This window comes from Lissotriton vulgaris, chromosome 7 (genome assembly GCF_964263255.1).
Source record: "Lissotriton vulgaris chromosome 7, aLisVul1.2, whole genome shotgun sequence".
Taxonomy (NCBI): Eukaryota; Metazoa; Chordata; class Amphibia; order Caudata; family Salamandridae; genus Lissotriton; species Lissotriton vulgaris.
In genome coordinates this window covers 258,221,777-258,248,821 of record NC_141695.1, presented here as the reverse complement: position 1 = coordinate 258,248,821, position 27,045 = coordinate 258,221,777, and the positions used below count along the sequence as shown (strand labels likewise).

The window sequence follows — 27,045 nt, the reverse complement described above, 5'->3', positions numbered from 1 at the left end:
TAAACCATCAGCTACAGAAACAAATATCTTAAGGAGCCATCGGCAACAGAGACAATTATCTTGAGGTACTTTTCACCGCATTGTTAAAAATGGTCTGTCAATCCTTGCTATGCCTGGAATTAAGTGCGTCTGTCTCCTTTACCTTTTGGCTGTCGAGGGATCCGACTGCTACGCTGCCTTGTTAGCAATAGTGACGTCGTAGAACCTTCATGTTCCTAAGTGGAAGTACAGCGTCAGCAGCTTTGCGCATTCCAGCTAATGAGGAACGTGAAGCGTCATTGCGCTATGGGAAACCTCGTAACGGCACGTCAGTCAGCCATTTTATAGCCGAGTTTCCATGGTTACGATGTTTCGTGATTTTGTAGTGTGCAAGATGAAGTATGAAGACAAGATAGTCTCTGCCTGTTGTTCTACCGATGTCGAGTGTAAAGTTAGCCCAGCTCATTCATGGTGAGTGAAAAGAGAGCAATTTCCATTTAATGTGTGTTTGGAAATGAACGGACATAATTGACAGCCATATAGGTTCTACGTTATGTCTTTACAAACTTTGTTTCGACAGTTTCGTCTTGTTAGAAGCTCGAGGCTGACACGATTTCGTTTCATGGTGTTTGTTAAAGGCTTCACATTTTATTATTCTACGGAGCAGTGCCATCCTGTGGTATTTGGCGGTATCACTTTCTGAGGACAGAGTTTTATCTTATGCCAGCTTTTGACAGAGATTAATTTTGCAGGCATGTGTGGCAGTCAAAACGGAAAAAATATAAGTTGTTAAAAAGAAATCTCATGGTGCAGAAGTGTGCAACGGAAGAATTTGAAGTGGCATTTGGGAAAATGTTGAAAGCAAGTCGGGGTAGTGTGGAAAAAGCAAGCTGCAAGGCAAACGAGGCAGAGTCTAATTCGATAAGAAGAGATGTTTTTGTGCAACAGTTAAAAAACTGTGGATTTGAGGTGTTGTCTAAGGAGGCAATTGTTCTTTAAAACACGGTGGACTGAAATTGGAAATGTGAATTTCAATACCCGCTGAACCATGAGAAGGGTTTTAAAAGAGCAAAAGTGAGACGGGAAAAGTGATTTCCGGGACCCATTTTACAAGAGAATGGGTGCGGACAGAGAAATGTTCCTATATTAGTAGGGAGTGAAGCAAATTCCAGGACCAAGAGTTGGTTGGGGACAAGGAGATGTCCCTGGACTGGTAGAAACTGAAGCAAATTCCAGGACCAAGAGTTGGTTGGGGACAAGGAGATGTCCCTGGACTGGTAGCATTTGAAGCAAATTCCAGGACCCAACCGAGAGATGGGTGGGGACGAGAAATGTCCCTGGACTGGTGGAGAACATGGAAGATTCCAGGTCCCGTTAAATCAAGAGATGGGTGGAGACAGAAGAGTCTCTGGACTGGAAAGTACCGGGAGAGGACATAGGATGTCCCAGGACCGGGGTAGGGGTACCGGGAGTGGACAGACGTCGTCCCAGGACCGGTGGTGGACAAGACTCCCACAACCTTGACCAGGAGAGAATGAAGTGAGGTTCAACTCCGGCAGGGTTCATGACCGTGGTTCATGAAGCTCTAGAGTCTGTGTAATGAAATTTTAAGAATTTTGGAAGCCTAAAAGCAATCTGAGGCTCTTAACCCGAAGGATAGACCCAGAACCTGCACACCTGGTTCTGATCCAACTTTTTGGTCTGATAGAAGTCAAGATCCATATTTTCTTCGAGGGTATCCTTCCAGAACTGTTGTTTCTTCTATGCAGCTAATACCTACAATGGACAATTTTTGATTGAGAAAGTGATCTTTCTTTTTCTGTCTTTGGTGGCCACATTGATGGAAAATTGAGAGTGGTCTGACCCTTCATTTTTGTCTCTTAAGGGGGGAAGGTGGTCGTTGTGATCTTCTTATTTCACTTCTTGATCCTGATTCTTCTCTCCTTGTTCTGGAAGTTCTTGAGGTCTTTGACCTCCTTAGTGTTATACGTTTTCTTTTCTGTTTTCCATGCTTTATCTTCTTACGTGTTTGAGGTTTTCATATGTGTTGTTTGTAGGGGGGAAGATGTGTTGTAAATTCATACTTAGCTTTCTATGGCTTCTTCTTCCTTAGTCCTTTCTCTGTGTTCCTGTCTTCTTACATAGCTGTATTCTATCTGTAGTGTTGGGGATTCTACTATGGGCAGTTGGTCTGGTCAGCTGTGGGGAACTACTGCTCTGTGTCTTAACTTCTTTACTTATTCTTAGTAACTTAATAAATACAACCTAACTACAAGAAGACGTGTCCTGCTACTTACTTAATTCTATTTACAACAACATCCCTATTGTAGACATCTGTAAAGCAGCCACCTGGTCAAGGCCACACACTTTCTCTAAACACTACTGTGTGGACTCTTAAGCCCATCAGCATGTATGGTCGCCAGACAGAGTGAAAACCTTTTGTTCGAGGCATATGAGCTGGAGATCACACACTATGCATAGATCGCCATCTGGTGTTGGACCCGGAGGTTTGCAGTTTGTTATTGTCTTGGAACAAGTCTTTGGAAGTCACGAGATAGGTGACGACTCCTTTGGACAATAGTGCACATCTTCAGATTGTGTTTTTTACCGCCATCGGGCTTGGATGTGTTCGACGCATTCCAGATCGAGGTCTCCAGACAGTTAAAACCTTGTTTCAGACATCCTCCTAATCTGTACACTAGCCACCGTTTTAGTCAGAAACTGATGTTCAGCCTATGCAGAGTGTGTCTATCTATTGGCACGCAGGCTGTAAATGGAAAATGTTACTCTGTAACCATCAGTTCATAGCTTGTAGTGCTCTAGGTACATGATCGCCACCCTCCTCACTGGAAGCCAGTGGCAACCACAGATGTTTTGCTCTTTCTTTTAACTTAAAGCTTTCATTTGTCTTGCACTACTCACAAAAAAGGTTTTGTGTTTTGAAACCTCTTCAAAGAAAAACAAGTTGCAAACGTATGAGCCCAACAGTAGATGGTAGGAGCATGTAGGGTATGTGAATCTACAGCCCTACACGCAATGACACAGTAAGTAACATTTATCTTTAGAGGAATCATCCCCCCAAGGAAAAAAAGGATTACGTTTACTTATCACACGATTTCTGGCAGGAGATGCATAACAAATGTTCTAAAAGGCTTTTTTCTCTGCATTGTTGTTTGAAAGCATGTATAGTTGATGTCGCCAGCTTCTTGTGCGAGCCTATTTCAGCTTCGCTGAGCAGGAGCCTTCACTGCATATAAATTGCCACTCACTTTACAGTCCGTATCAACGGAAGCAGAATAGAGTGGTGTATAGCCAACACTAAAACCTCTAAACATAAAATCTGAAATGCAGCATGTACTAATTTAACGTGGACAGCAAGCCCACAATTTGTAACAAGATGGTTACATTCCTGACAGCACCCCACACACATCAGAGCTAAGATTTTTACTATTTATGTAAATGTATTTTTAAGTAAGACTTGCACAGGAGTTTTTTGGTGCTGAAGAAGGCCGATTTTGGTGTGCAAAAGTACACGACTTACGGCCCTTTTTTATATATAACCAGGTTTTAAAGAGTGTTGTAATTTATTCAGTGAAGATTCAGTCCTCATTTCAAGAGGAAGGGTGTTCCATAATTTGACCTCTTGTATTCCAAACGCCCTTGTTCCAATATTGATTACTTTTTCCAGTGGGACAAGAAACGTTGCTTGTTTTATGATATTAAGTTCTTGGTAGACACATTTCATTAACATTTTCCAAACATTTTGGACCTGCTTCAAAGTTCATTCTATGCGTGCCTTAAAATAATGTTTTTCCACTAGGAGCCAGTGCACTTGGCACAGATGGTTCGAGAATGGATTGAATTTTTTTCAGATTAAATACACGTCCAACTCATGTCATCTGTTTTTTTAAAAAAAAATTTAGGTGTTTAAAACTTCTTGGGAAGGCCAAGATTAGCAGAGTTACCATAATTAATTTTTGATTTAACAAATGCACTGGCTACAGTCACTCTGTGGAAAGCAGACAGATAGAAATATTCTGCAGAACACTGTGTGGAGAACACAAAGCTGACTGAGGCAAATTGATCTCCATTAGGAGAATCTCAGGAGATTTGTTTGTCTACGTTAAGTTCAGAGCCTGGGAGCATACCGAGATCCTGTACTATTGAGACTAGTTAGAGGCATTCTCCTTTTGAGGAAGGGAGGCATCCCGGTGATTCAATTTAAATGTAACCATGAAACATGATCATCGACAACATTGACCCTAGGGATTCATAAACGACTTTAACTCCAAAAGCACACAAACATTAGTATTGAAAATTTGACTCTGGAGAGTCCTATCGCATTGCACACCAGATTTTCTTCTCATGAAAAATACTCAAGCTTGCCTTTGTCTTAGTGATCCTTGGGTAACCACTCGAGCACGATTAGGAAGAAGTAGTCAGTTTTTTAACCTATAAATTGCCTCAGAACTAGGATACAATAAATAACTTTCATGGCGCAAACTGAGTTTTTAAGTACTCGCTAGCAACCCATACATTCTATAGGTGCTCAGTAAAAAGTACTGTCCAAATGGCCAATACCTGTAAGCAGTATTTAAGAATACAAAATCTGTGAATCTGTATTTACAGCCGTAGGTTATTTATCAAGAGTAGGTCTTCTTGATGACATCCTCCTGGTCTTCCATGTTAAAAAATATGACCTGCCACTTCTAGTCAGATCTCAGGCTTCAGAGTTAATAGCAAAGCCTGAAATTACTCCTAAAGCAGATGCACATCTTGGCAGGAAGAAGACTGAAACTCAGAAAAAGCTTTCCAAGTTTACACGCTAAATATTATGGATGATATCAGCTGGAGAAGGACTAGGACATGCATAAAGTGAGAATCCAAACTAAATTTGTGAGTGCCAGCTGGCATAGCAATCTCCCACACCTCCCCTCCTCCACACCAGAAGGTACGGGCTTACGAGGATGTCTTTTGAAAAATTGTCTTGCGGGGGATGAACTGCATGAGCAGGTTCCCAAGAATGGTTAAAAGGTTGATAACCCTTAAAATCTCTAAGAAATTGACATTTACCGCTTGTAAAATTTGAATCGCAAATTTTGTTTTCTTCTAATTCCTATTGCCCATCATCTATGAGTAATAAGAGATTTTTCATTTTTGATGAACCTGTGTGAGGTGCGTTTGGTTTCAAAAGAGAAACATGGAAAGAAGAATGAAACTTTCAAGAAGCAGAAAGATTTATTCTACCAGTAACAGAAGAGATGTTCTTTGGAAATTGAAAAAGTCCTATACAATTTTAGGCTCAACTAAGTAGAGTAAATCGAATTTGGAAGATAAGCAGCTAATACCCAAAGCATATCTCCTATTTTGTAGCAAGGGAGTGGTTATCTAAATCAACTGGTCTGTCTGCTTTGTTTCCCCTCATCTGGGTACATGCTGGTTTGTTTAACAAGGTCTTCTTAATTTGACTAGTTTGTATCAGAACTTCTTGGACAACTGGAACACAGTCTTCATGTTCAGGAAGCTCTTGAAAGAGGCTAGAATCCACAAAGAGCAACAATGGAGAAAACCCTGTAGGAGAAAGAATAGAGTTACTAAAAGTGAAATCAGCAGTTGGGAGTAGACTTGTCCAATTGTCTATAGAGGCTTAAGTATATCATCATAAATATTCTTCCGAAGTTCTCTTCAGTCTTTTTGTTTGTCCGTTCACTTGCGGATTGATCCTAGAGGTTAATGCTTTTTGTATACGCATCTTATTATTCAAAGACTTTTAGAATATATTGAAGTCCTCGATCTGAAGTTATCTTGGTTTGTAAACCATAAAGCCTGAAAATATCCTTCAGAAAAATCGTAGACATTTCCACAGCAGTTGGAACCTTGGGCACGGCAGAAAAATGAGCCACAGAGTAAGAATCTGTTGTCACCATCATTACTGTGCACCCTTTAGATAACAGTAGATCAATAACGAAATCTGTTGGATATTTATTTCCAAAGGTGTATATGATAAATAAGGATTGAAAAGTAATCCAGAAAAACGTTGTCTTTCACTTAAGCTGGGTGCAGATTTCATAAAAATGTGTGTACTTTTAAGATTTTCTTATTTGAGGAGGGCCACCAACATTTTCTTTTAAACAGGTCTTTTTTTTCAAAACATTGACTAGCTCTTTTCACATCATCAACATGTTTTCAAGTCACGTTTTGAAGATCTTTAGTAGATACAAATACATTTTCTGTATGGAAGAGCATCCCATTTGACTTTTGATTTGGGATAAGGTTAACCAAACTGGCAATGTTGAATTCATATGAAGTGGATTGAATAGTTTCCTGTCAAGGTAACAAAGGTACAATTTCCCTATTGTAAGTATTTGATTCGATTCCCTTGAATTAGTCATCAAGAGTTGAAAAGGTTCTGTACCTTTAGTGGAGGGATCCGACTTTAGTCATTGGAGTGCTTGGTGCATTATGCACAGGGCCATAAAGGCATTTGTATTCAAATATGGACCCAATGAAGCATAAACTCTCTTGGTTAATGTGAGTTGTGAATCTAAAGTGCAGACGTCTCACTGCTGATGTTTGAACCTGATGCAGTTTGTTTAGGAAGAATTTCAGTCCTAGGTAAAGCTCATTTTCACAGACTAGACAAGAGAGGACAAGGGCAGATGTCGCCTGAGCTTTGTAGATCAGGAAACTCCGCCTTGGGATTAGATCATATTTGAAGATTCCAATTCATTCTCTAATCAGAATGAAATAATACTTAGGTCGGCATCTAAGAGGTTTCCTGGGTTTTTTACTATACCCATTGTGGGTCATGCTACTCCTAGAGTCGCTGAACAGAATGGGATAGCCTGTGCAAGGGGCCAGTTTCTCCATCTTGAGATACACCTAGAGATGCATTACCCAGCCAGTTGTGTCATTTGGAAACTGATGGTTTAAAACATTCTGACGGATCCCCCAGACTCCAGGGTCTTTATATGGTCTCGGAAGAGCCTAGAATTTTGGATAAAATCAACTTGCACTTTCTGACCCCAAAAATGGAGGGTGGAATGTTAACACCATGTGAATCTATGAGCCAAGCTGCATAACCTTTTTTACTGGATAAATAACCTGTTTCTTCTCTTACCGTCTATCTTCATTCCCTCTTTCCTTTCTTGTCCCGTCTTCTTGAGCTGTTCCTAAATGCCTCCTCTTTATTGATGGTATACCTGCTCACTGGTCTGATTTGGCTGCTGGCTTAAAGGCTGTAATGTCCGCTTCTACTTTCAGGAGAGTTGGAAACAATTACCTCTGACCTCAATGGACGTCTTCACATCAACTCTATTTACCACATCAGTGCCGAGAAACTGCAGCAAATGTTGTTCAGCGATTCACAGTTCATGCTGGAATTCCTGGATCAACGCAAGTTTACAGGTGAGAGCTCATTCTGTCGCCTTATGATACAGGCTTTCGGGCGAAGGGTCTTTCTTTCATGTTTAGGGTCACAGTCGTTTGTCCTGCTGTTGTAGTGTTTGCTACAAGTGCACCGCTGCGCAAACACGTGTCCCTCTGTTGTAGTACTTCCTGAGAGTTTATTGGTGAGTAATCCCACTTGTCAATTAGAGTTCTGTGTTTTGTAACTCATGGTGCGTTAACATTCAGAGGTTACTTGTATGCCCTTTTAGTGGCGACTGCTGTTCCACTGGTGAAACACTACATGTACCCCTGAAGTGGTTGGCATGTCATTCATATATGTGTGTAGCTGTCACAGCTGAACTATGACTTACTCAACCATGTTAATAATTGCTGCAAGGCTTCCAAGTGATAGATCCCATGTCCTTAAGTGATAACGCACACCTTTGCTGAAATGCGGTAACAGACAGTTCAGTGAACCATGATACTTGCAGGAATTACTAAATATGAGCAAATTAACAGGTGAGATTGTTTGTCAACTCCTGTTGCAGTGAGATGTGTGAGGGGACACATACCCCTCACACGTCTCCCTGCAACACAAAATCACCGTTCACTTGTTTCACCACCTATGGACACATTACCCTTCATGCTGGGAGACTTGTGAGGGATCATATGTCTATAGGTGGTGTGATAAGTGAATGGTGCAGGGAGACACCATTTTTTCCACATGTGATGCATCGATACTGAGTGGAGATTTACACACTAGTGGTGAAATGGTGCAGTGAAAGCTCACCTGCCCTCTTGATCTAATTGTATTGGTGTATATTTAGTGCAGTCCTAACTGGGCAGCAATGGGCCACTGTACATTAAGGTGTGGCAGAAGTCCATTTTAGACAATGTCCATCAAGCAGGATTGGGAGATGTATTGTGCCCAGTTGGGGTATTTGACATAGTGTACATGAAGTTGGGTGGGCAAGTGCAGGTGGGCAGTGGGAGCTGGGAGGCTTCTCAATAATGATCCTATAAGAAATGACTTCAGCTGTCATATGAATGCGGGTGGGATGGGGAAGATCAAATGTACAGTGGGATGTTGTTCAGGTTCAGAGTTAGAGAAGTCTTGCATCTGTTTTTTGCATTTGTTTGCGCGGACTGTACAGAAATTGTTACAGTAAATGAAATATTATTATATGACCGGTCCATTTTCGATTGCTATAAATATGATCTTGATTCTTCTTAGTCAATGACCGCCCGAATATGGAAAAACATTAATTAAAGATGGCAGTAATGCTTGGGGTATTCTGGTGCATGGATGAACAGCATTTTAGGGTCTTGATACAGTCCCAACTGTAGTTGATATCTGGTGAAAAACAAGTTGGCAATAAAAGGTACAAATATGCACTCGATGAGCCTTCAACAGTTCAATTCTTCAAAGCCTTTGCTACAAGATAGTGGCCACTTTCGTTGGTTCTTTGCTTTTTCTGAAGGTGAATTGGTCGTCTTATTGATGGCAGGTTGTTTATATGTATTGCATATCTTCATTTAATTTGGAGGATGCCTGCTTTTGGTAGATGATGGATAAGTCATCAGTATCTAGCATGATGATCTTACTTTAGCTGGAGAAGAATCTGTTCTGTAAAGTGTCTTGATAAACAAGTCTAGTGTGAAAAAAGTACTGATAATGTAGAGTAGAGGTGTGCGGGTTTCTTTGATATGATTGCATCGAGAGTTGACCTATTTATATTGACTGTAGTTTAAAGGTGAACAATTTGAAAATATTGCATGATGTTATGGAGGAGTGGTTTACTTGTTGGTGTGTGTGTTGTCTGATCGTATTGATCTTTCTCTAAAAATGTTTTGATGGAATTTGTCTGTTGGTTTCTATGTGTGTGGAGTTTTTGATATCTTTGCAGATGACCTGGTGTGTTAGAACCAGATGTAGGTGTAATTGGTTGCAAGACTGGGATGTTTTTTTTTGTAGAAACGGTGATTTATGTACTAACTGGAACATTGTTCCACTAAATGCAGCCCCAGCATTAGCCACTATTACTCGTACTGTGATGCAAAGTTTAATGAGACCACTGTGTTGACTTCTGGAACATGCTGCATTGAAGTTCAAATTGAATAAATGGATAATTAAATGACTTAGTGGTCCAATGTTTTTAACGATCGTTTAATTGATTTTACGGAAAAGTACAATCATAGTATTCACTGTTACCAAGAGCTAACACTTCATAAAACATATTGTTTAAGTTGCATTGAATATGATAAATATATATAGACAAAATATTAAGTGCACTTAATTATTAAATACAGTTAAGCCGTCTCAAAGTGATCTGTTGAACATTTATTAGTCCTATTTAGAGAATAGAAATAACCATCTGATGTCATCAAACATCCCTTTTTGGCCCTTGTTACTGTATGACATCTTTTATAATCCAGCAATATTAATCCTTTAGGGCCTTTTATGGTGGGAGTCTGATCTAATGGGCATCTTGAAATATTACAAATTTGAATGCAAACATTGATACATTTAGAAGAATTGTTTTTATTGATTGTTTAATGAAGGAAACAAAATTCGATTTAAATCAATAAAACATTTTTACGTATTTTGTGTTTTGTTAGAGACTTATGTTTTCAGAAGGAATTTTGCATTTTGCGGGGGGATTGATGGATGTTCATGAAAAGGGAAACCTAATACTGTCATCCTAGTGGAAAGTAGGATTAGGTTAGTGATCAGTAAAACGATTAGGCAATTAATGAGCTCAGCGAAACAGAAACCTCCTTTATTGCTAGGATTAGCCTCCTTAGGAACTCCAGATTTTGGTAAGTGCAGTCATTTTAGCCAGGATCACACAATTTGGTCAGCAAACTGAAGTTTCAGTTTTCATTTCCTGGTTACAAAATTAACAACCAAGCCAATGATGTCTATTCGTTCAATGCATGAGCTTTAATCTGATCTTTGCAGACTTGAGTACCACTAAATGTTCAGATAGCTGTGCATGCACACGTGCGGTTGTGATGCATTGAGAATCCCGGGCCAATACAAAGGGATTTAAAAGTTGCTTGCTATCTTGATTGGTCATCTGTGTAAAGCTATATTTTTTCTAGTGATTGAAATAAAATCTGCCTATCCAAGACTGCTCTCGCAGCAGTATTGTGTATTAGTTGTAGCTTTTGTAGCAATTGCGCCATTTCCACATGGTCAGTTAAGATTTTTGCCTAATTCTGGACCCTGTTTTTGCTGGTTTTAGGGCTCTGCTCGATGTGATTCCCTTAAGTCGGTGCTGCAGTGTGTGGGCACTGGCTGAAAAATTATATCGGTCAAATTTTATTCGACTGGCTCTTTAGTTGACCTCTAAAGCAGTTTTAGATCGCATGAACAATTCACTTCTGGCATGGACGTTATTAGGTGGTCTGCAATGTGCATTTACACCACCCACATATGACGAAAATATAGGTCTACCAGGAGCAGTAGTGTATTCTGGCTGGGCTTTAGTTTAAAGGCACTGCACTGCTATATGGCATGTCTTTGCTATGTAGAAAAAGCCTAAATTGACATACATTACCAAGTCACACTTAAAGGGAGCCTTGTACGCCTACAGGGCAGGGTGCTGATATAGAACAAGCATTGGTAATGCATTGGTTTCGCCTATGTTGTGAATAAAGAGCGGTTTTCATCAATCATCAGAAGGAAAGAGTTCACTGGCCGATAACACCGGAGTTCGGTGGATGTGGTGCAGCGACCAGAGCTGCTGACTCAAGAGCTGGGGATCCTAGTTCGAGTCTCGATGGCGACGCGAAAAATCCTGTGATTCTGTGCAAATCACTTAATCTCTCCGGTGATAGTTTGTTATATAAAAAATGCTGCAAAAGTAAAAGGCAAAACTTTATAAAATATTGTTCCACCAAAGTGAATGTTGACTATTTCTGCGGCAGGAAACTAATAAGAGAAGCAGACAAGGAACAAGTGTTGGTAAATGCAGGAAAATCTGCTGCAGTCAATAGAAATGGAGAAAAGGTAAGTGGCACGCACAGGAACCAATGAGAAGCCAGGAAAGAGAGTAGGCGAAATTCAAATCCATTTTAAGTTTCTATTAAAAAACATAGGAATTTCAAGAACAGCGCAAGTGCTGTGCTAACAAAACCTGAAAATAGGGTGCACTATATATTAGGGTCTGGGCGCTTTCACAGTCGATTCAACCCATAAGCTATTTAACTGTGTAGTCTTCGCTATACTGTTAACTGAACAGACCTAGATGGTATTAACATATTTGTAGCATGTGTTGCTGTAGATACACATGCTCTGAATACTCCTGCCATCTTTTATTGGGCTCGCCCAATACAACTTGATTTTCTTCTAAGAAGTTTGTAATCACAATATTTGCTGTGGCTCTTTTAGTCCACAATGAACATGGACTTGTTCAGGAGGAGATGGTGGTGATTGCCTGTGTGTGGGTAGTTGAGGTGGAAGGCTTGTAGCCATTGTTCTTGTGCTTTTTGGGCACTTTATCTTGTGGTGCATAGAAGGCGAGATCCTCACCGAAAGTTATCCAATGTTTCTTAGGAATTGGAGACCGCATTGTTAATGGCTTTTGAAAGGGCTTGGCTCAGCAGCAATCAATCCTGCAGGTCTCCTGATGGAAGAAGAGCCACTTTTCCCTGGCATCAAGCTGCTCTGATCATCTTTCCAGAAGGGGCACCTTTGACTACTCATTTTTGGGTCAAAGGGGCCCTCTGCGTTGACATAGTGCACAGTCTTGGAGGTGCTTTCAGCATCAATTTCAGCTGTGAAGGGGGAGCTTGGTTGCCCTTTTGTTGAAAGCAGGTTAATAGTGGTCGTTGCTCGATGTCCTTTGCTGGGAGCTTGCTCGGTTCTAAAGCTTTCTCAATGTGCTGACCAGAGCCAGAGGAAAGCAGTTGGGCTGGAAGCAGGGAATTTCTTTCTGCCATTCTCTGGGCTTGACGCCCGACTCCCATGGGAGTGCGTGCTCTGCCTAGGTGCGGGGGTGCTTGATGGAAAAGTGTTTAATCTCCTGGGATTGCTGCACTGGAGTAATATTGAGACTGTTTGATGTCTTCTTGATTCACGGTCCTGCCTGTGTGGATGCCAAGCATGCACTGTCTTAATCTTCTACATCGAAAGCACTTGATGACCGTTCCTTAGGGCTGGGTGTCGGGTGGATCGTCTGAATCACAGAGGGATCTACCTCTTCCTCCTCAAACCTGAGAGAGTCTTGTTCACCGAAAATGTTTGGTGTCTCCCAGGATGACTGCTACTGCATTTTGGAATTCTCCCACCCCAATTCTCTTCTTTACTTGATGGTCTCTTGCACCAAAAGTCGAGGTGAGGAGGAGGCAGAGACACGGGCTGAAATGTTGTGTCCGTCAGCCCATGGGTACTTTTCTTTGGACCTTGGACAAAATTCTATGGGTATGCTATTCCATCATTCCCTCCTGTATAGATATTCGTGCTCTACGGAGATCAAAGAAGGTTTGACCAAGTCAAAGTAGGAGTCCGAGGTGCCGAGCGCCGGGACATCGAAGTGAAGCGGATGGTGGAGTTAGAGCCGGTGTTCTGTTTTGAGGACCGTCTGATAGACATCAACTTCACTATGATTATTTAAGGAGTTATTCTTGAAGAGTGGAGCTGTTAGGCCCCCAAAAAGCAGTGAGAATGTTGTCCTTCTCAGAGCTGCTGCTGAACATATCTGAACCCGATGGCGGAAAAAAACCAATCTACAGTAGAGTCTGTTCCCATGCTTTTTGTGGACGTGACAGGAGGCGCAACACATTCCGTTCCTCGAAATGTCTTGGAAGAAAAACAACTTGTTGTGTCTGAGCCAACACGAGATGGCAGGAGTGCACAAAGCTTGTGAATCTATGGCTTTAAACGCTACAGATACTTGCTAGATAAGTAGCATGTCATTTCTCTTCACCACCAGGAAATGCTAGAAAAAATACTCAGAGTAATTGTTTATTTAATTTTCAATTGCGGAAATTAGAATTTTGATAATTTAACTAGAAATGTAATCTTATGAACATGTGTGTTGTACTGCTGGTACCAAAACTGACCAAAACCGGCTTTGTCACTTATCCCCTACAGACATGGAATACACACCATTTGTTGGAAAAGTTAATATATCTCTCTCAAAAACAATAACTTGCCTCTAAGACCAGGAATAGCAGATACGTGTTAATCACGTTGCACTTGAAGAGACCTGGGAAGGCTTCTATTCTTTCTCAAGATCCTCCCAGGCAGCCAGAATTCAGTCCTAGTGGGAGAGAGTACCATTGCTGATTCTGTTCGGTTGTAGAAGAGCTCATCTAAGTAGTGAAGTAGCAATGGTTCGAAGTGGCCCGTCTGGTGCATAAAGGGTACTAGCGCATTGAAACAGGGGCTTCTAAGTAATTTTACATTCAGGCAAAAAGGAAGATTGGGGATAGGAGAAAATAAGATTGGGTGGAAGAATGTCTCAAGTCACTGGCTAGTGCACAGCATAAATCTGGTAGCTCAACCACCACCTCCTCAGAACATTCTTGTACCAGAGAAGACACCACCTAAATAACACAACCTTGCTGGAAGAGGGCTCCTAACTTTAGCTGAAAAACGAGGACTTACCCAAGGACTCTTGATGCTCGCCACGGTTCAAGTAAATGGCTTCCTGTTTGCCTGATTCAGGGACAAAACCTGCAGGAAGAATCCTCATTCCAAAAGAGCCCGACTGTCTACAGACAACTGGACTGTTAAACAGCCCTGGCTGGAGAATAATCCAGTACCTAAAAGCCTGCCTTGAAGTACAAGTGGTTGCAATACCTACTAGAAAAGTTGGATATAGTAATTTTTTTCACCTCTTGAGGACCGTGGCAAGGCGCTGACTCCTGCTCAGGGAGTTGGCACCCAAGGTGGGCAAATAAAGTAGGTTCTTCTTGTTCAACCTTTTTGCCGCACTGAACACAGGTTCAGCTGGACCTCACAATAAAGGTATGCAGGAACTTAGAGCCCTGCCCTGCCTCAGCTTTCAGGCTTGCCTCAGTAGAAGTTTTTGTCTTCCTAAAAGCTGACCAAGGCGAGGCATCAAATCTCTCCGACCTGCGAAGCCATCTCAGTGGTTATGAAATTAAGGATTGTTCTGCTTGGAGGTTTTGATGACAAAATATGAATTTAGCGAGAGCTTGACAACAACATATTCAACATTAAGGGAACCTCCTCTGCAACAGTCTTGGACCTTGTCCCTCTGGAAAAGGTTGACTTGTGAGTCAGGAGACCTGCTTGGTGTATTTTACCTCCTCACCATCATGGTTGACCTGAAATCGCACCTAGGACCCAGTCAATAACGTATAGTAGCTTTTGGTTGGTGCTTTCCATTTTTGTTGGCATTTTTTTTACTTAAAACTGTATAAATTCATATCCTCCATATCTGATTGTAATGATTTTGCTGCCTTTCAGTATCCTGAAGTTTTCTGTGTTTTACATTGGTTTAGGAATTTTAGTGTGTTTTGTTCTTTACTTCAAACTTGTTGGTTGTCTTGAACCACACCTTTCTGGTAGTTGCCTGCTGCCTTTTGCCATATCTAGCAGGAGTTGAGCAGAGATTCTCAAACTTTATTTTGACCTAACCAATTAGCATTTTTAGTTTTGTAGGGGGTCACATCCTCCGAAATTAATAACCCAATTTCTGCCCCTGTGTATTTTTTAAACGACAGTCTAAAAGATGGTATTAGACTGTTCCGTGCAAGAATAGAACACACTTTGATTGTCATGATTGTTGGGGTCAGAAAGGGGAACAGACTATGACTAAGTCTCATATTTTTAATTTTAAACAACAACAATTGAGAATTTAAACCGGAAATGAGCATTGGTCATTACTCTCAGAAAAGGTTTGGGCATGCTCCCAGCGACGATGCCCATGGAGCGCTACACAGTTGCTTTGATGATTAAATGTGACAGACTTTCCAATGCATTAAATACTGGTGAATGGAGCCTTTGGCCAGGGATAGACACAATTTGCACCTAATCCTTGATAGAGGTACACAAAAGTTTACCCAACGTCTCCCAGGTCATCTTGTAAATTGTGATTTATTTATTTATTTTTAGAGTTTTCTATAGCGCGAACTTGAACCGATTAGGTTATCAGAGCGCTTTACATAGCACCAGTTCCGTTACATGTTATCACAGCAGTTTACATAGAATCAGTTACGTTACACATTTCAGGAACTTGAACCGATTAGGTTATCCAAGCGCTTTACATAGCACCAGTTCCGTTACATGTTATCAAAGCACTTTACATAGAATCAGTTACATTACACATTTCAGGAACACGTTTCTTTTTGTTCTAGTGAATAGGGTTATCTCTTCACACGGGGGAAGGGATACACCTGGCTATATTCCAACAGTCACACAGGCGACTAGTCGTTACAGCTATAACTCTAAACACAGGGAGGGGATACACATGGATACAATCTAAGAATCACATAGGATACTAGTCATTAGAGTTAATGGCTAGCATTGTTTAAGCGATGCTTGTACAAACCATTCAGAGCAAGGAAAGGACAATTGCTTTGCTCCTAATTGGTCATAGAAAGGACTTGTGATTCCCGCTTTGGAAGAATTGTTTTCTCTTGAGAATCTTAAATGCTTTCCCCTCTTCCTAGTGAGTAGAAGGGCTTTTTCTCTCGATGGAGGGCAGATATTTTCTCCAAAACTAGCCTACTTGGACCGTGAATGCTCCCAACATTTTCTGATGTCTGCACCTCAATTGATGCCTTCCGATTTTTATCACCTCATTAACGATAATGCATCTTGGCACGTTTTACTGTTAATAAACATAACCAATAGAAATATATTTACATTAACCTTTAGCCACAATTCCTTCACTTCACACCTTCTAAGCCTATCCCTGCCATGGCATCCTATGCAGGTGACGAGATCCTGTTCTTAAAACTGGTTGTTTTGTAAAAGTAACTTGCAGAATTCTAGCGTTTGTTGTTAAGAAGTTGTACAGGCGTGAGAGGATTTTTACTCACAACCTGGGAAGATAATGGCGACTAGAATCTAAACACTATTGCTTTTGCCTGTTTATAGATGTTACACTTAATTCTTGGGCACGCGATTGCGTCAGCAAGCAGACACGGATCATCTCCTACACCATCCCCATCAATAACCCCCTTGGGCCCAAGTCAGCCCCTGCTGTAGAAACACAGGTAAGGTCATAGGTGAGCGGTACACAACACACCCAGATAATCCATGATTCTTCTCTGATCCCTGTCATTTGATGCGGTGTTAAGCGATTGTTGTGTGATATGGACTGCTACTTACTGTGCATGAAAAGACGGACAACCATGTGTTTCCATGCGATATGGGACGTCTGCTCTAATCTGCTAGGCACAGCCCCTTACGACAATGGGTTTTCAGCGAGGGGACAGTATTTACTGTCATTTGATCTACAAATGGTTGATAGCTTCAGGTTGTTCCAGTTGCTTAGTGGTATTTTCTGTTTTTTTTATTGATCTGTAATAATGTAGTGATTTTGTCTGTGGTAGAATAGTGTAAGTATTGTATAGTAGCAAACAGGTATGACTGATGTCTGTGTGGAAGAAATAATGTGGTTGATGCTGAGTTTGGCGACACACCTGGTTTCTAGGTAGGATAGCTTTGCCGTTAGACGGTAAAAGAATCCCATAGATGTCTGCTAATTAAACAAGCATTGGAAATGCAATAGGTCTCGCAGCATTAGAGTTAGTGCTTTTAGAATTGTTTATGGGTTTTTTTGTAAATCTTTAGCATTTTTGTTTCCTGTAGCCAATGCTAAAGAATTAAAAAAAAAAGCCATAAACATTTCTAAAAGCTCTAACTCAAATGCTCCGAGACCTATTGCACTGTGTGAGGGTGAGGGGTTGAGGGTGAGTGAGGGTGAGAGTGGGTGAGAGTGGGTGAGAGTGGGTGAGAGTGGGTGAGAGTGGGTGAGAGTGGGTGAGAGTGGGTGAGAGTGGGTGAGAGTGGGTGAGGGTGGGTGAGGGTGAGGGTGAGCGAGGGTGAGTGAGGGTGAGGGTGAGTGAGGGTGAGGGTGAGTGAGGGTGAGGGTGAGTGAGGGTGAGGTGTTGAGGGTGAGTGAGGGTGAGGGGGAGTAGTTGATGCTGAGTGAGGGTGAGTGAGAGTGAGTGTGAGTGAGGTGTTGAGGGTGAAAGTTTGAGGGTGAGTATTTTTTTTTTTAAATTGCGAAAATTTATGTCACCACTTACCTAAAGCATCAGAAGTTTGAGGTTCCCTTGCTCCCCCTCCCCCGGTTCCTGTCCTTCACCTTTGGATTTAGATCAACCTCATGAGTTTTCACAATGGCCATGTCTCTAATGATGGGCCCCGTGTTTGTGAGGAAGGATGATGATGCCTTCATTTCTAGACAAAATGATGGTAAGTACGGACTCTCTTTCCCTTGCCTCAGGCTCACATAAGAAGGGTGAACAGGGTTCTCCATATCTTTGGTTGAAATATGAATCAAAAAATCAAACATAGTGTAGTATTCCAGACTCCACACACCTGCTCGTGACAGCGTGAATGTCAAAGTTCTATAGAGTGTCGGTTCAGGCAGTCAAAGCACTTGAGAGTCCGAGGCTGGCGGTGCTTGGGCGCTCAGCAGCTCGGGTGGTTTTTCTCTAAAATAAATGATTACATTCATGAACCTGGTTATGTTGGTGTCCTTACCACATAATTTGTGGCTGCGACTTATACAGAAACCTCTCCACGATAGAAATAACACGTACCTGAATGAACATCTGCAGCTTTCTTCAGCCGGATAATCATATGATTTCTGCTGATGGTTATCTTGCCCTGCTGACCTGTTCATCATGCAAGTCGCATGGTGTCAGAAGGAGAGACATGAAGACTTCTGGCATTGATGTAGTATCTGCAGACGTACGGAGCAATGTTTGCCCTCATGCTAATCCTCAACTTATCGGAAGCTGAATACAGTTTGGAGGCGTGTGGAAGGAGTGGCGCACATCGCACCAGTTGACTGTTTGTGAGCGCTGTCGTGCGTGGGTAGATTCAGTGCAGCAGGCGAGGTTTCCCCTGATTAAACCTTATGGGGTGGTCGGGGGGTTCTTGCAGGGCGGAGTATTAGGTCGAAGACGGACGGAGGAGAGGGGAGGGGGGATGAGAAATGCGAACGAGGCATTGAGGTTTCCTTCGTCTCAGCACAACCATAACACAGTATCTAACAAATCTGTGAATCTTGCGGTCTGGCACGTAGTGCACATTAGGCGGTAACGCTGATCTAACGTGCTACTATATGTGATCTTGTGCACTTATTATTTCTGCAAGTATTTAAATCAGAAAAAGATTTTGCTAAGGGCTGTAGTGCCCTGTATTCCCAATATAGCGTATAGCAGTAGCCGGTGGTCTGTAAACGTCATAGATGTATGCTGTTACTAAGGGCTGTAGTGCCCTGTATGCCCAAAATAGCATTTAGCAATAGCCGGTGGTCTATGGAGTTTAGATGCTAAAAACGTTTGGACAAACACTCGGTGCTGCTGGGCACGTCTAGGTCAATTAAAAAAAATATATTGAAGAAATATCTTACAGAGGGTGTAATCACTTGTTACACTATGGGTCACGGGAGGGGGGTGGGGGCAAAACGGCACACCCTATAGGAGAGAGAAAATAAGGCTAAAGTTAAATATTCAAGCCTCGGCTTTAAGAAAGTACTTAGCTCGTGGTTGAATATCAGGACTCACGCCTTCACTGCCAGGCACCCGCTTGGTACCTGTATAGTTCCTCGTAATGCCGGATCCCGTGGATGTATATGCGAGCATACCGGAGTAGTTTTAAACACGTCCCGATCAATCAGGGGCTCGGCTGAACTGAAAGCGCCATGACGCAGACATGAATGACGCAGTGGTTAGTCAACCAATCCGGTAGATTGGTGCTTGTAATCCGAATTGAGCGTCCAATCGGTTTAAAGGGAAGAAAATGACCCTAGGGTCTCCGTGGCAACCATCTGGTGGAAGTGAGGAGTGTTTGTGTTGATCGCGCCGATTCAAACATAAACACAAGTTGACAAATAATAAAACAGATCCGCAAGTAAACAAAAAAGAAGCCGGAGGGAAGAGAGGGGAGGGGGGAGGAGAAATGCGACACGGCGGGAAGGGGAGGGGGCGGAGCGGGTCAAATAAAGAAACAAGCCGGAGGGAAGAGAGGGGAGGGGGGAGGAGAAATGCGACACGGCGGGAAGGGGAGGGGGCGGAGCGGGTAAACAAAGACGGACGTGCACGCGCTTTTAAGCTCAATGCGCATGCGCATTGAGCTTAAAAGTCACGGGCACTGCAAGGAATCGCCACGATTCCTTGCAGTGTGGATAAAGAGCGGATAAGTCCCAATACTCTCGCCTTGCTCGATGCGCATGCGCATCGACAGGCGAGACCTAAAAAGATCAGGAATCCTTGCATAAAAAAGGTACGTCTCGGGCAACAGCAATGCAAGTTTCGTTAAAAAAGATCAGTATTGGAAGTATCAATGCTAGTTTCTCACACACAGTAGTTGCTTCCCTCACACAGAATGGGTGGAGCACTGGCAGAGCACTGCAGCTCCCAACAGCCTTTCAGAATGTATTAAAAGGAATAATCTCTGCAACATGCAAGTCTCAATTCATTGAAAGATAAATTGATTGAACGAATTTAGACTTTATCAACTTAATATCTCCCAACAAACATAACTTGGATATCCGGGAGCTTGAACCCAGACTGGGTATTATTAAGCTTTACAGGTTTCACTAGCTCACTGAATCTTGGTTTATGGACCGCTTGTATTCCATTTTCGATGAACTGACACTTCCAAAATTCAAAACACGTGCTACTCCTCTGTCACTCGTTTAGTCCCATGCTGCGTTATCTACCAGAGCAGTCCTTATCCCATATGTAACTTTTGACCACCTCCTGTTTCTGGGTTGAGATACTAGAACTGGCCTTGCATCTTCAAACCATCACCCAAATAAACATTGTATTGAGTCATTAATCCGTGGGTGGACTCTTCCAATAGAACACCCAGTGATAATTGTACAAAACCTTAGTCACACTCTGTATCTGAGATTCCCATATAATATTGAATTCCAGGATCTGAACATGCAGCACCAAGCCTTGGTTGACCATTCATTTGTCACATTCCATTAATCACACCCAACTCTTCCCCTCCTCCCCCTCTGCTCTCTAATCTTTATAAACCAGCATTAGCCCTGGACCAATCCAGATCAAACTTCAGTCCCAACCAAGCAGGTTAGATAGGTACTTTAAGAGGGATTTGATTTGCTGATAAAACAAGGCCTCCAACTCAAACTGATCCAGAGTTCTTGCCTGATAACCTCTATTATTAATTGGCTCTCCAACCTGTGAGAAAAAAGAAACCCTCAGACACTGCCTCTTTCAAAGGGTGCAGTACCGTTCTTGTCGATATAAAAAGGAAAACGCATAACCTCTGTTGGATGCATACAGTGGAGTGGTGTGGCTCACTGGTTAGAGGCGGCAGACCCGTAAGCAGAGAACGGCCTGGGACCAGGGTCAAAACGGACTCGATAATTCTCGCCTCGGTGCCTACTCTAACCAGGGAACACACTCGTCAACTCTGGGCATTAAGCTTGCCTCATCTCTACAACGGCCCCCCACAGACGCCGGGGATGCCTGGTTTCACCTTGGAGATACCCAGAAAGGGACCATCTCACAGGGAAAACCAGGACGGGTTCCCCAGCGGTCTTCAGCGCCAGGATACTCCATGGAGTCGCAGTGCGCTTTACAAGTACACCCACATTTACATTTACATTTACAGGGTAATTTAAAAGGTTCATCCTGGGGAGGTAAACAAAGACAGATGTCTTCCAGTACAGCTCTGCTCTATTGCAGTCTGTCTTTGAATGCATCCACTGCAATGTGAGTCTGGATCAGACGTGTGAAACATAGCGTGAACCACCATATTATCTTAATTAAAAGAGGGAGTGGAGAGCAGGAGTGTCCAGCGGGACACCTGGAGTGGATTCAGTCTCCCCTCGTCATAATATATAAACATAAGGAATCCACCCACAAGGTATAAAGTGAAACCCAATTGACAATCTCACTAGTAATGTGGTTCCTACTTTGGTGGGAAGCACATTGTGTTTTTAAAATACCCCTCACACACCAAAAGGGCTCTTGGTGTCATGCTTCATCATAGGGGTCTTCGCACCCTTCTACAGAGCGCGTCGTGCTACTAACTAGCGAATACGCTGGAGCACTTGATATGATCTCTATGTGTAGTGTGTGAGAGAGAGTGGAAGTGAGTGGTAGGTCAGAGGTGAATAGTGAGTGAATGTTAAAAAAATACCTGATAGGTAGGACTAGAAAGAATTTTAATAAACCTCCTGCTGGTATTGTTAAAAGACGTGAGGCGGAGGATTATAATGTATTAATGTACAAAAAGCTTCCTATGTGTCTGTGTCAACATGTTTCGAAGTTGGATATTTCTTCATCAGGACGGGTACACAGATCCCTACCCTGATCACAATCAGACAGTAAAATACTGTCAACACATAGGGAATGCTATGTGTGTGTTTTACTTGAGGTATGCCTAATCGGCTTGATAAGGTATGTGGGCAAGATACGATCTTGATCTCCTTTTGCAATCCAGTAGTTTCAGGCCTCATAAGCCATCATATAGCAAAACGTAGGGGACTATGTGCTTTAATCGAGCACTAATTGGGAGGATATTACCTCACCCGACGTCCCCTCCACGGCTCTGTGGATTGTCACAATTGCTCTATGATGGCTCATGAGGCCTGAAACCCCCTCCCCTACCCCGGGAGCCTAGTGGATGGTTCCCTACTTGGGGATCACTCTGTGGTGATCCCCAAGCACGCATCCAATGGGCAGAGGTACCATTGGAAAGGGAAGGGAAAATTCTTCCTTATCCAGTGATACTTCCCCCAAGAAAATGAGTTCTCGGGGCTGAGAAATGCCCTCGAGCACTGATTCATTGAAAATAAAACCAGTCTACTGGCTCGTTTTGCGTTCACTTTTACTATGACGTCAGCATGCCGATAGTCATTACAGTAAAACAAAAAAAAACTTTGTCTACTAGGAAATCTCTGTTCCAGCAACCCAAGCTAAAAATAAAATAAGTCCCTCTAGTGCTGTGCACCGGAGGGTCCTTTATATACCTCCCCACTGTTGGCCAATGACGCACTGTGGAGGTAGTGCAGGTGTCAGCCATTAGCCAACACATACACTTAAGGGGCTAATTCTTTTTTGTTGTTGTTTTTTCTACTTTCTTGCACATCCCCATCTTCCCTCACAACAGTCCTCTTTTCCTCTACCCTTCCATTTTGTTTCCTTATGTCATTCCTACTGCTGTTCTCAATTTTCCTTCCTTTTTTCCTTCCTGCTTAGTCTTCATTCTGGTCTTCTTTTCCACTGCCTTGCTCCATTGCCTCTCAACCCACCTTCTATTATTTTGTCTCCACCCCCCGTCCCCCCTCCGTCCCCCCTCCTTATGCACTTTCTTTTCTCATTTCTTTCCTTCCATTCTTGGACCCTCTTTCTATAATCTGCCCAGTTTCTCCATCTCTCTTCTTTTCTTTCTCGTGCAGTCACTTTATAAGTCAAGTCAAAAGAGCACCGGATTTGTGATGGACTCTGAAGTGGTAACACATGGTATCCCGTACCAGGACTATTTCTACACAGCACACCGCTACTGCATCACCAGCGTCGCTAAGAACAAGGCCCGACTCAGGTATGTCATTTTACTTCTGATACTAGCGACACTGCTCCTTCATCGTTCACTATGGAAATATGTCCCCTGTACTCTTCCACCATTTATTTTGTGTCCCCCTCATCTTCCTATTCCAAGTATCTTCTTGATCTCCCACATTGCAATGCACCCTCTCCTTCCACACTGGTTTGTCAACTAAAGTGGTGCTGACCTATAAAAAATAATCCCTGGGAACAAACTTGTTCTCATGTTCTGAAGAATCAATTAAACACATTAGAGCTATGCCATACTAGACCTCATTGACCCTCAGCAAATGACCAAAGACACTCTGAACATTTCTTCGGATTAGTCCAGACTCCACCTACCAGAGAAGGCTAAGACTTGCAATTTTTTTAATTACCCACCCGATATATATCCTACCACCTATTTCCCTCATCCCACTCCTCTAAACGGTCTGTAAGACATCTTCCTGGATTAGCTGGGTATGATGTCAGCAGGAAATAAACTAAAACAATATTAGATATACAGCCTGACAGTGCTTGCTTTCCTTTAAACTGTGTGGTCTTTGACAAGTATCAGTATGGTTGACCCCAATGAGGAGTGTCACCTTAAAAGCTTAGCGAAGATGCATATTAGATTACCTATGAAAAATCATTTCTTGGCCCGCCTCATGTTTGATCAGCGTTGAGCTTATATATATATATATATATATATATATATATATATATATATATATATATATCACCATTCACACTTTCCCAAAGAAAAGAGAAGAGGCCACACGGGGAGTCGAGAACAGGCTTCCGTTTATTTCAGGGTCCCGGGTTTGACGAATGCATTTCGGCGTATGTGCCTTCTTCAGCGTCTTCCTCCTTAACGAGCCTCTCCCCAATTAGCTCCTTCTGTGAGTGTTCATCTCGAGGCACTGTGTTCCCTCCCCTTAATGCGGTCAGCACAGCGAATGGCAGCCCGTTTTGAATTTGGCGGACTCCAAATCCCAGCATGCATAGTGGCAGCAGTGTCAGGTGGCTGGTGTAGAGGAGTGGAGAACAACGTGGTTTTGTACCCTTACAGATGGGTGGGGTGGTTTGAAGGACGATGAACATCGCGGTGCCAGCTCTGTGTCCCCGTTCGACTGCAGCGCCCCTCCTCTCAGGTTGGTTGGAAAACTGGGGCTATCAGATACGAGACAGGATGCCTATATACTTGCCTTCGCTGGGAGGATAACCTTTAGCCAGTGGGTGCAAGAGCACATGCAGGTGGGTAGACGGGAGTTTAGGTTTATGCCCATTCAGTTCTTGGTACCCGACTGAAGTGTTCACCCTCCACATGACTGATAGTTATCATGCCTCATCTAGCCCTGGTGCATCTTTAGTGGTTCTGGTATGGTGTAGTGCTGGAAAGTGCCAGTGTTGAAATTTTCTTCCAATTGTGTGAATTTACCTCTTGATTCTGTGGTTTCTGACCTAGTGTCAATTTGCTTTCTTTAGAGTGTCTTCTGAGATCCGCTATAGGAAGCAGCCTTGGAACCTGGTGAAGGCCCTAATTGAGAAGAACACCTGGAGTGGCATTGAGGACTACTTCCACCACCTGGGTATGTAGTAGAGGTTATAATACGAGTGTTGGAAAACGAGGCATTAGTTGTGAGGCCTCCACAAATAATGGATCTACATTTGTCCTTCACTGGGAACCCCATTGTAGCGCTTGACTCTCAGAGGGTAGCGTTGAGGAGCAGTTGAAGGCTTACTCAAGGGAGGTTGTGTGAGCTAGTAATCGCCATTTAAAGATACGCAGAAGTAACGCTCAATAATGGATTGTCCAGTCTGTACTTTTCTTTATAAAAAGGAAGAGTACATTTATTATACACACACTACTCAATACTATGCATCAATTTACAAATGTTGTAGATCACAAGCTTTGCATACTCCTGCCATCTCAGTCTCACATTCTCCATCAATGCCTCAAATCCCACCGCCTACTCTTGCAGCTATAATGACGCTAAACACAGTCACAGGTAAAGCTTATCCCAGTCTACAAAGGATTTTAGCTTTTCAGCTACTAGTGCCTCTTTGTCACCCAAATTGGTAATTAACAGTTAGAGCTGTTATGTGTCTTATTGAGATGATGGGATTGCCATAGTGTGCCAAGTCCGGCTGCACATGCACCCATTACAACAGTGCCTTTTCTCAATGATCACAAGCACAGTTTCTAATGGGGGATGTAGTGTTGATAACGGGTAGCATACATCACTCTCAGCAGTGGTGAAACGGCACCAGCCTGTTTCTAGGAAGGCCTTTCCTACACCCCATCCTGCAAGTAACAATTGTTATGGATGCCTCTCATCGGCTGGAGGGCACATGTCAATCTAACTACATTACAGGAAGTGTGGTCCCCACACCAACAAGGGCACCACATTAACTACTTGGAGCCCCTGGCAATCCATCTCGACCACAAAGCCTTCCTTCCACTCAGTTGGGGCAAAGTGGTACTTGTTAGACAGCATGGTCACCATGTAATACCTAAAAAAGCAGGGTGGCACTCCACCCCCACCTTATGGTGGGGTACCTTCCAAGGGTGGACAACGACCTTCTGAACTTGCTCTGCAGGATGCACCAACAAGTCCACGAGTAAAAACTCGACCACAAGCCTTCTTCAGCTACTTCCAGCTCTAGGTATCAAATAGATGTCTTTGCCACCCGGATACACAAAATGCCCAAGTTTCACATCCAGGTACCCATGCCCATAGTCCCAGGGCAATGTACTATAGTTGAACTGGTCAGGGATATTTGCTTTCCACCCTTCCTACTCTATTAAATTGTGGTGAGGAAAATGAGGCAAATGTCAGACTTTCATCCTCATAGCCCCCACCTGTGCCAGATAGCCGTAGTGTTCAGAACTCCCAAAAAGGTCAGACCTTCTCACTAGGAACCAAGATGAGATCAGACATCTAGACCCCAAGAGACTTAATCTAGCAATCTATGACCTTAGGTGCTAGAGTTTCGTTACCTGTGTCTCCATCAAAAAAGCATGGACATCTTGCAAGAATCGCGCAGACCTGTTACACAGTTATGTTACACAGCCAAGTGTAAGATTTGTCTGTTACTACATTCCTTAAAACCTAGACCCCTAAAACCCACAGTCCAGGGTATTTACATTCTCTCTAGAAGTCTGGCATAGTCTATACTTCCATACAGCTTCACTTCACTGCTTTAGCAGCTTTCGTGTAAACTAGCAAACACTGCTCCCACATACCAGTGGTAGAGGCCTTTCTGGAGGATCTCAAAAGGGTGATTTCCCAAAAGGTTCCTCTTGCCCTAGTGTGGAATTTCAACATAGTCCTCGCCAGACTCATTTGACAACTTTTTTAACCTGAAGGGGATGGGAGCACACTGCTTCACCTCCCAGCACAGTTCACCCCTTAGCATTCTGGTAAATGCAGTTCAGTTCAAATGCTTACTTGAATTTTTGTAATAGTGTTTCACCAAAGTTGGTGCAGGTTAGTGCTGTCAATCTCTAGACACGGATTTCTGGATATTATCCTTCATCAGTAGAAATAAAAAAACGAAATTATGGGGTTGCTGAGAGAGCTGCCACAATCCTCTCAGGTCTCTGTACCTCTCCCTGGTGCACAGGTGCATCTCCAGGAGCGTATCGGCTTTTCTAACCCTTCTAATTTTGCCTTCTCCTGTACCTCTGCTGGAAATTTACTTTTCTTGTTGCGATAACGTATCTCAGACATATTAGTGACTTGCAAGCACTCACATTACAGCAACCTTTTATTCAGGTTCCTAAGGAGAGGGTAGTGTTGAGATGCAACCCAAAGTGCTTGATTTAAATCTTGGCGGACAGGTTACTTCACAAAATTGACGGATATCCTGTTTGCCAAAATATAAATCGCATTATATCCTAGGGGATTTATATTTCAGTGGGCAGGATACCCGTCACTGGTGACTGAG

At 42.8% G+C, this 27,045-nt stretch overlaps 1 protein-coding gene across 2 annotated transcripts in view; it reads left to right on the top strand.

The window, feature by feature from the left end:
* GRAMD1A (GRAM domain containing 1A) overlaps positions 1–27,045 on the top strand; it is a 633,794-nt gene that overhangs the window by 568,242 nt on the left and 38,507 nt on the right. For both annotated transcript variants that reach the window (XM_086930044.1, XM_086930045.1), the window contains exons 11-14: positions 7,243–7,386; positions 16,448–16,566; positions 22,968–23,110; positions 24,580–24,683. In XM_086930044.1, coding sequence (XP_086786170.1) covers positions 7,243–7,386; positions 16,448–16,566; positions 22,968–23,110; positions 24,580–24,683 — 510 coding nt within the window. The remainder of the gene's footprint in view (positions 1–7,242; positions 7,387–16,447; positions 16,567–22,967; positions 23,111–24,579; positions 24,684–27,045) is intronic.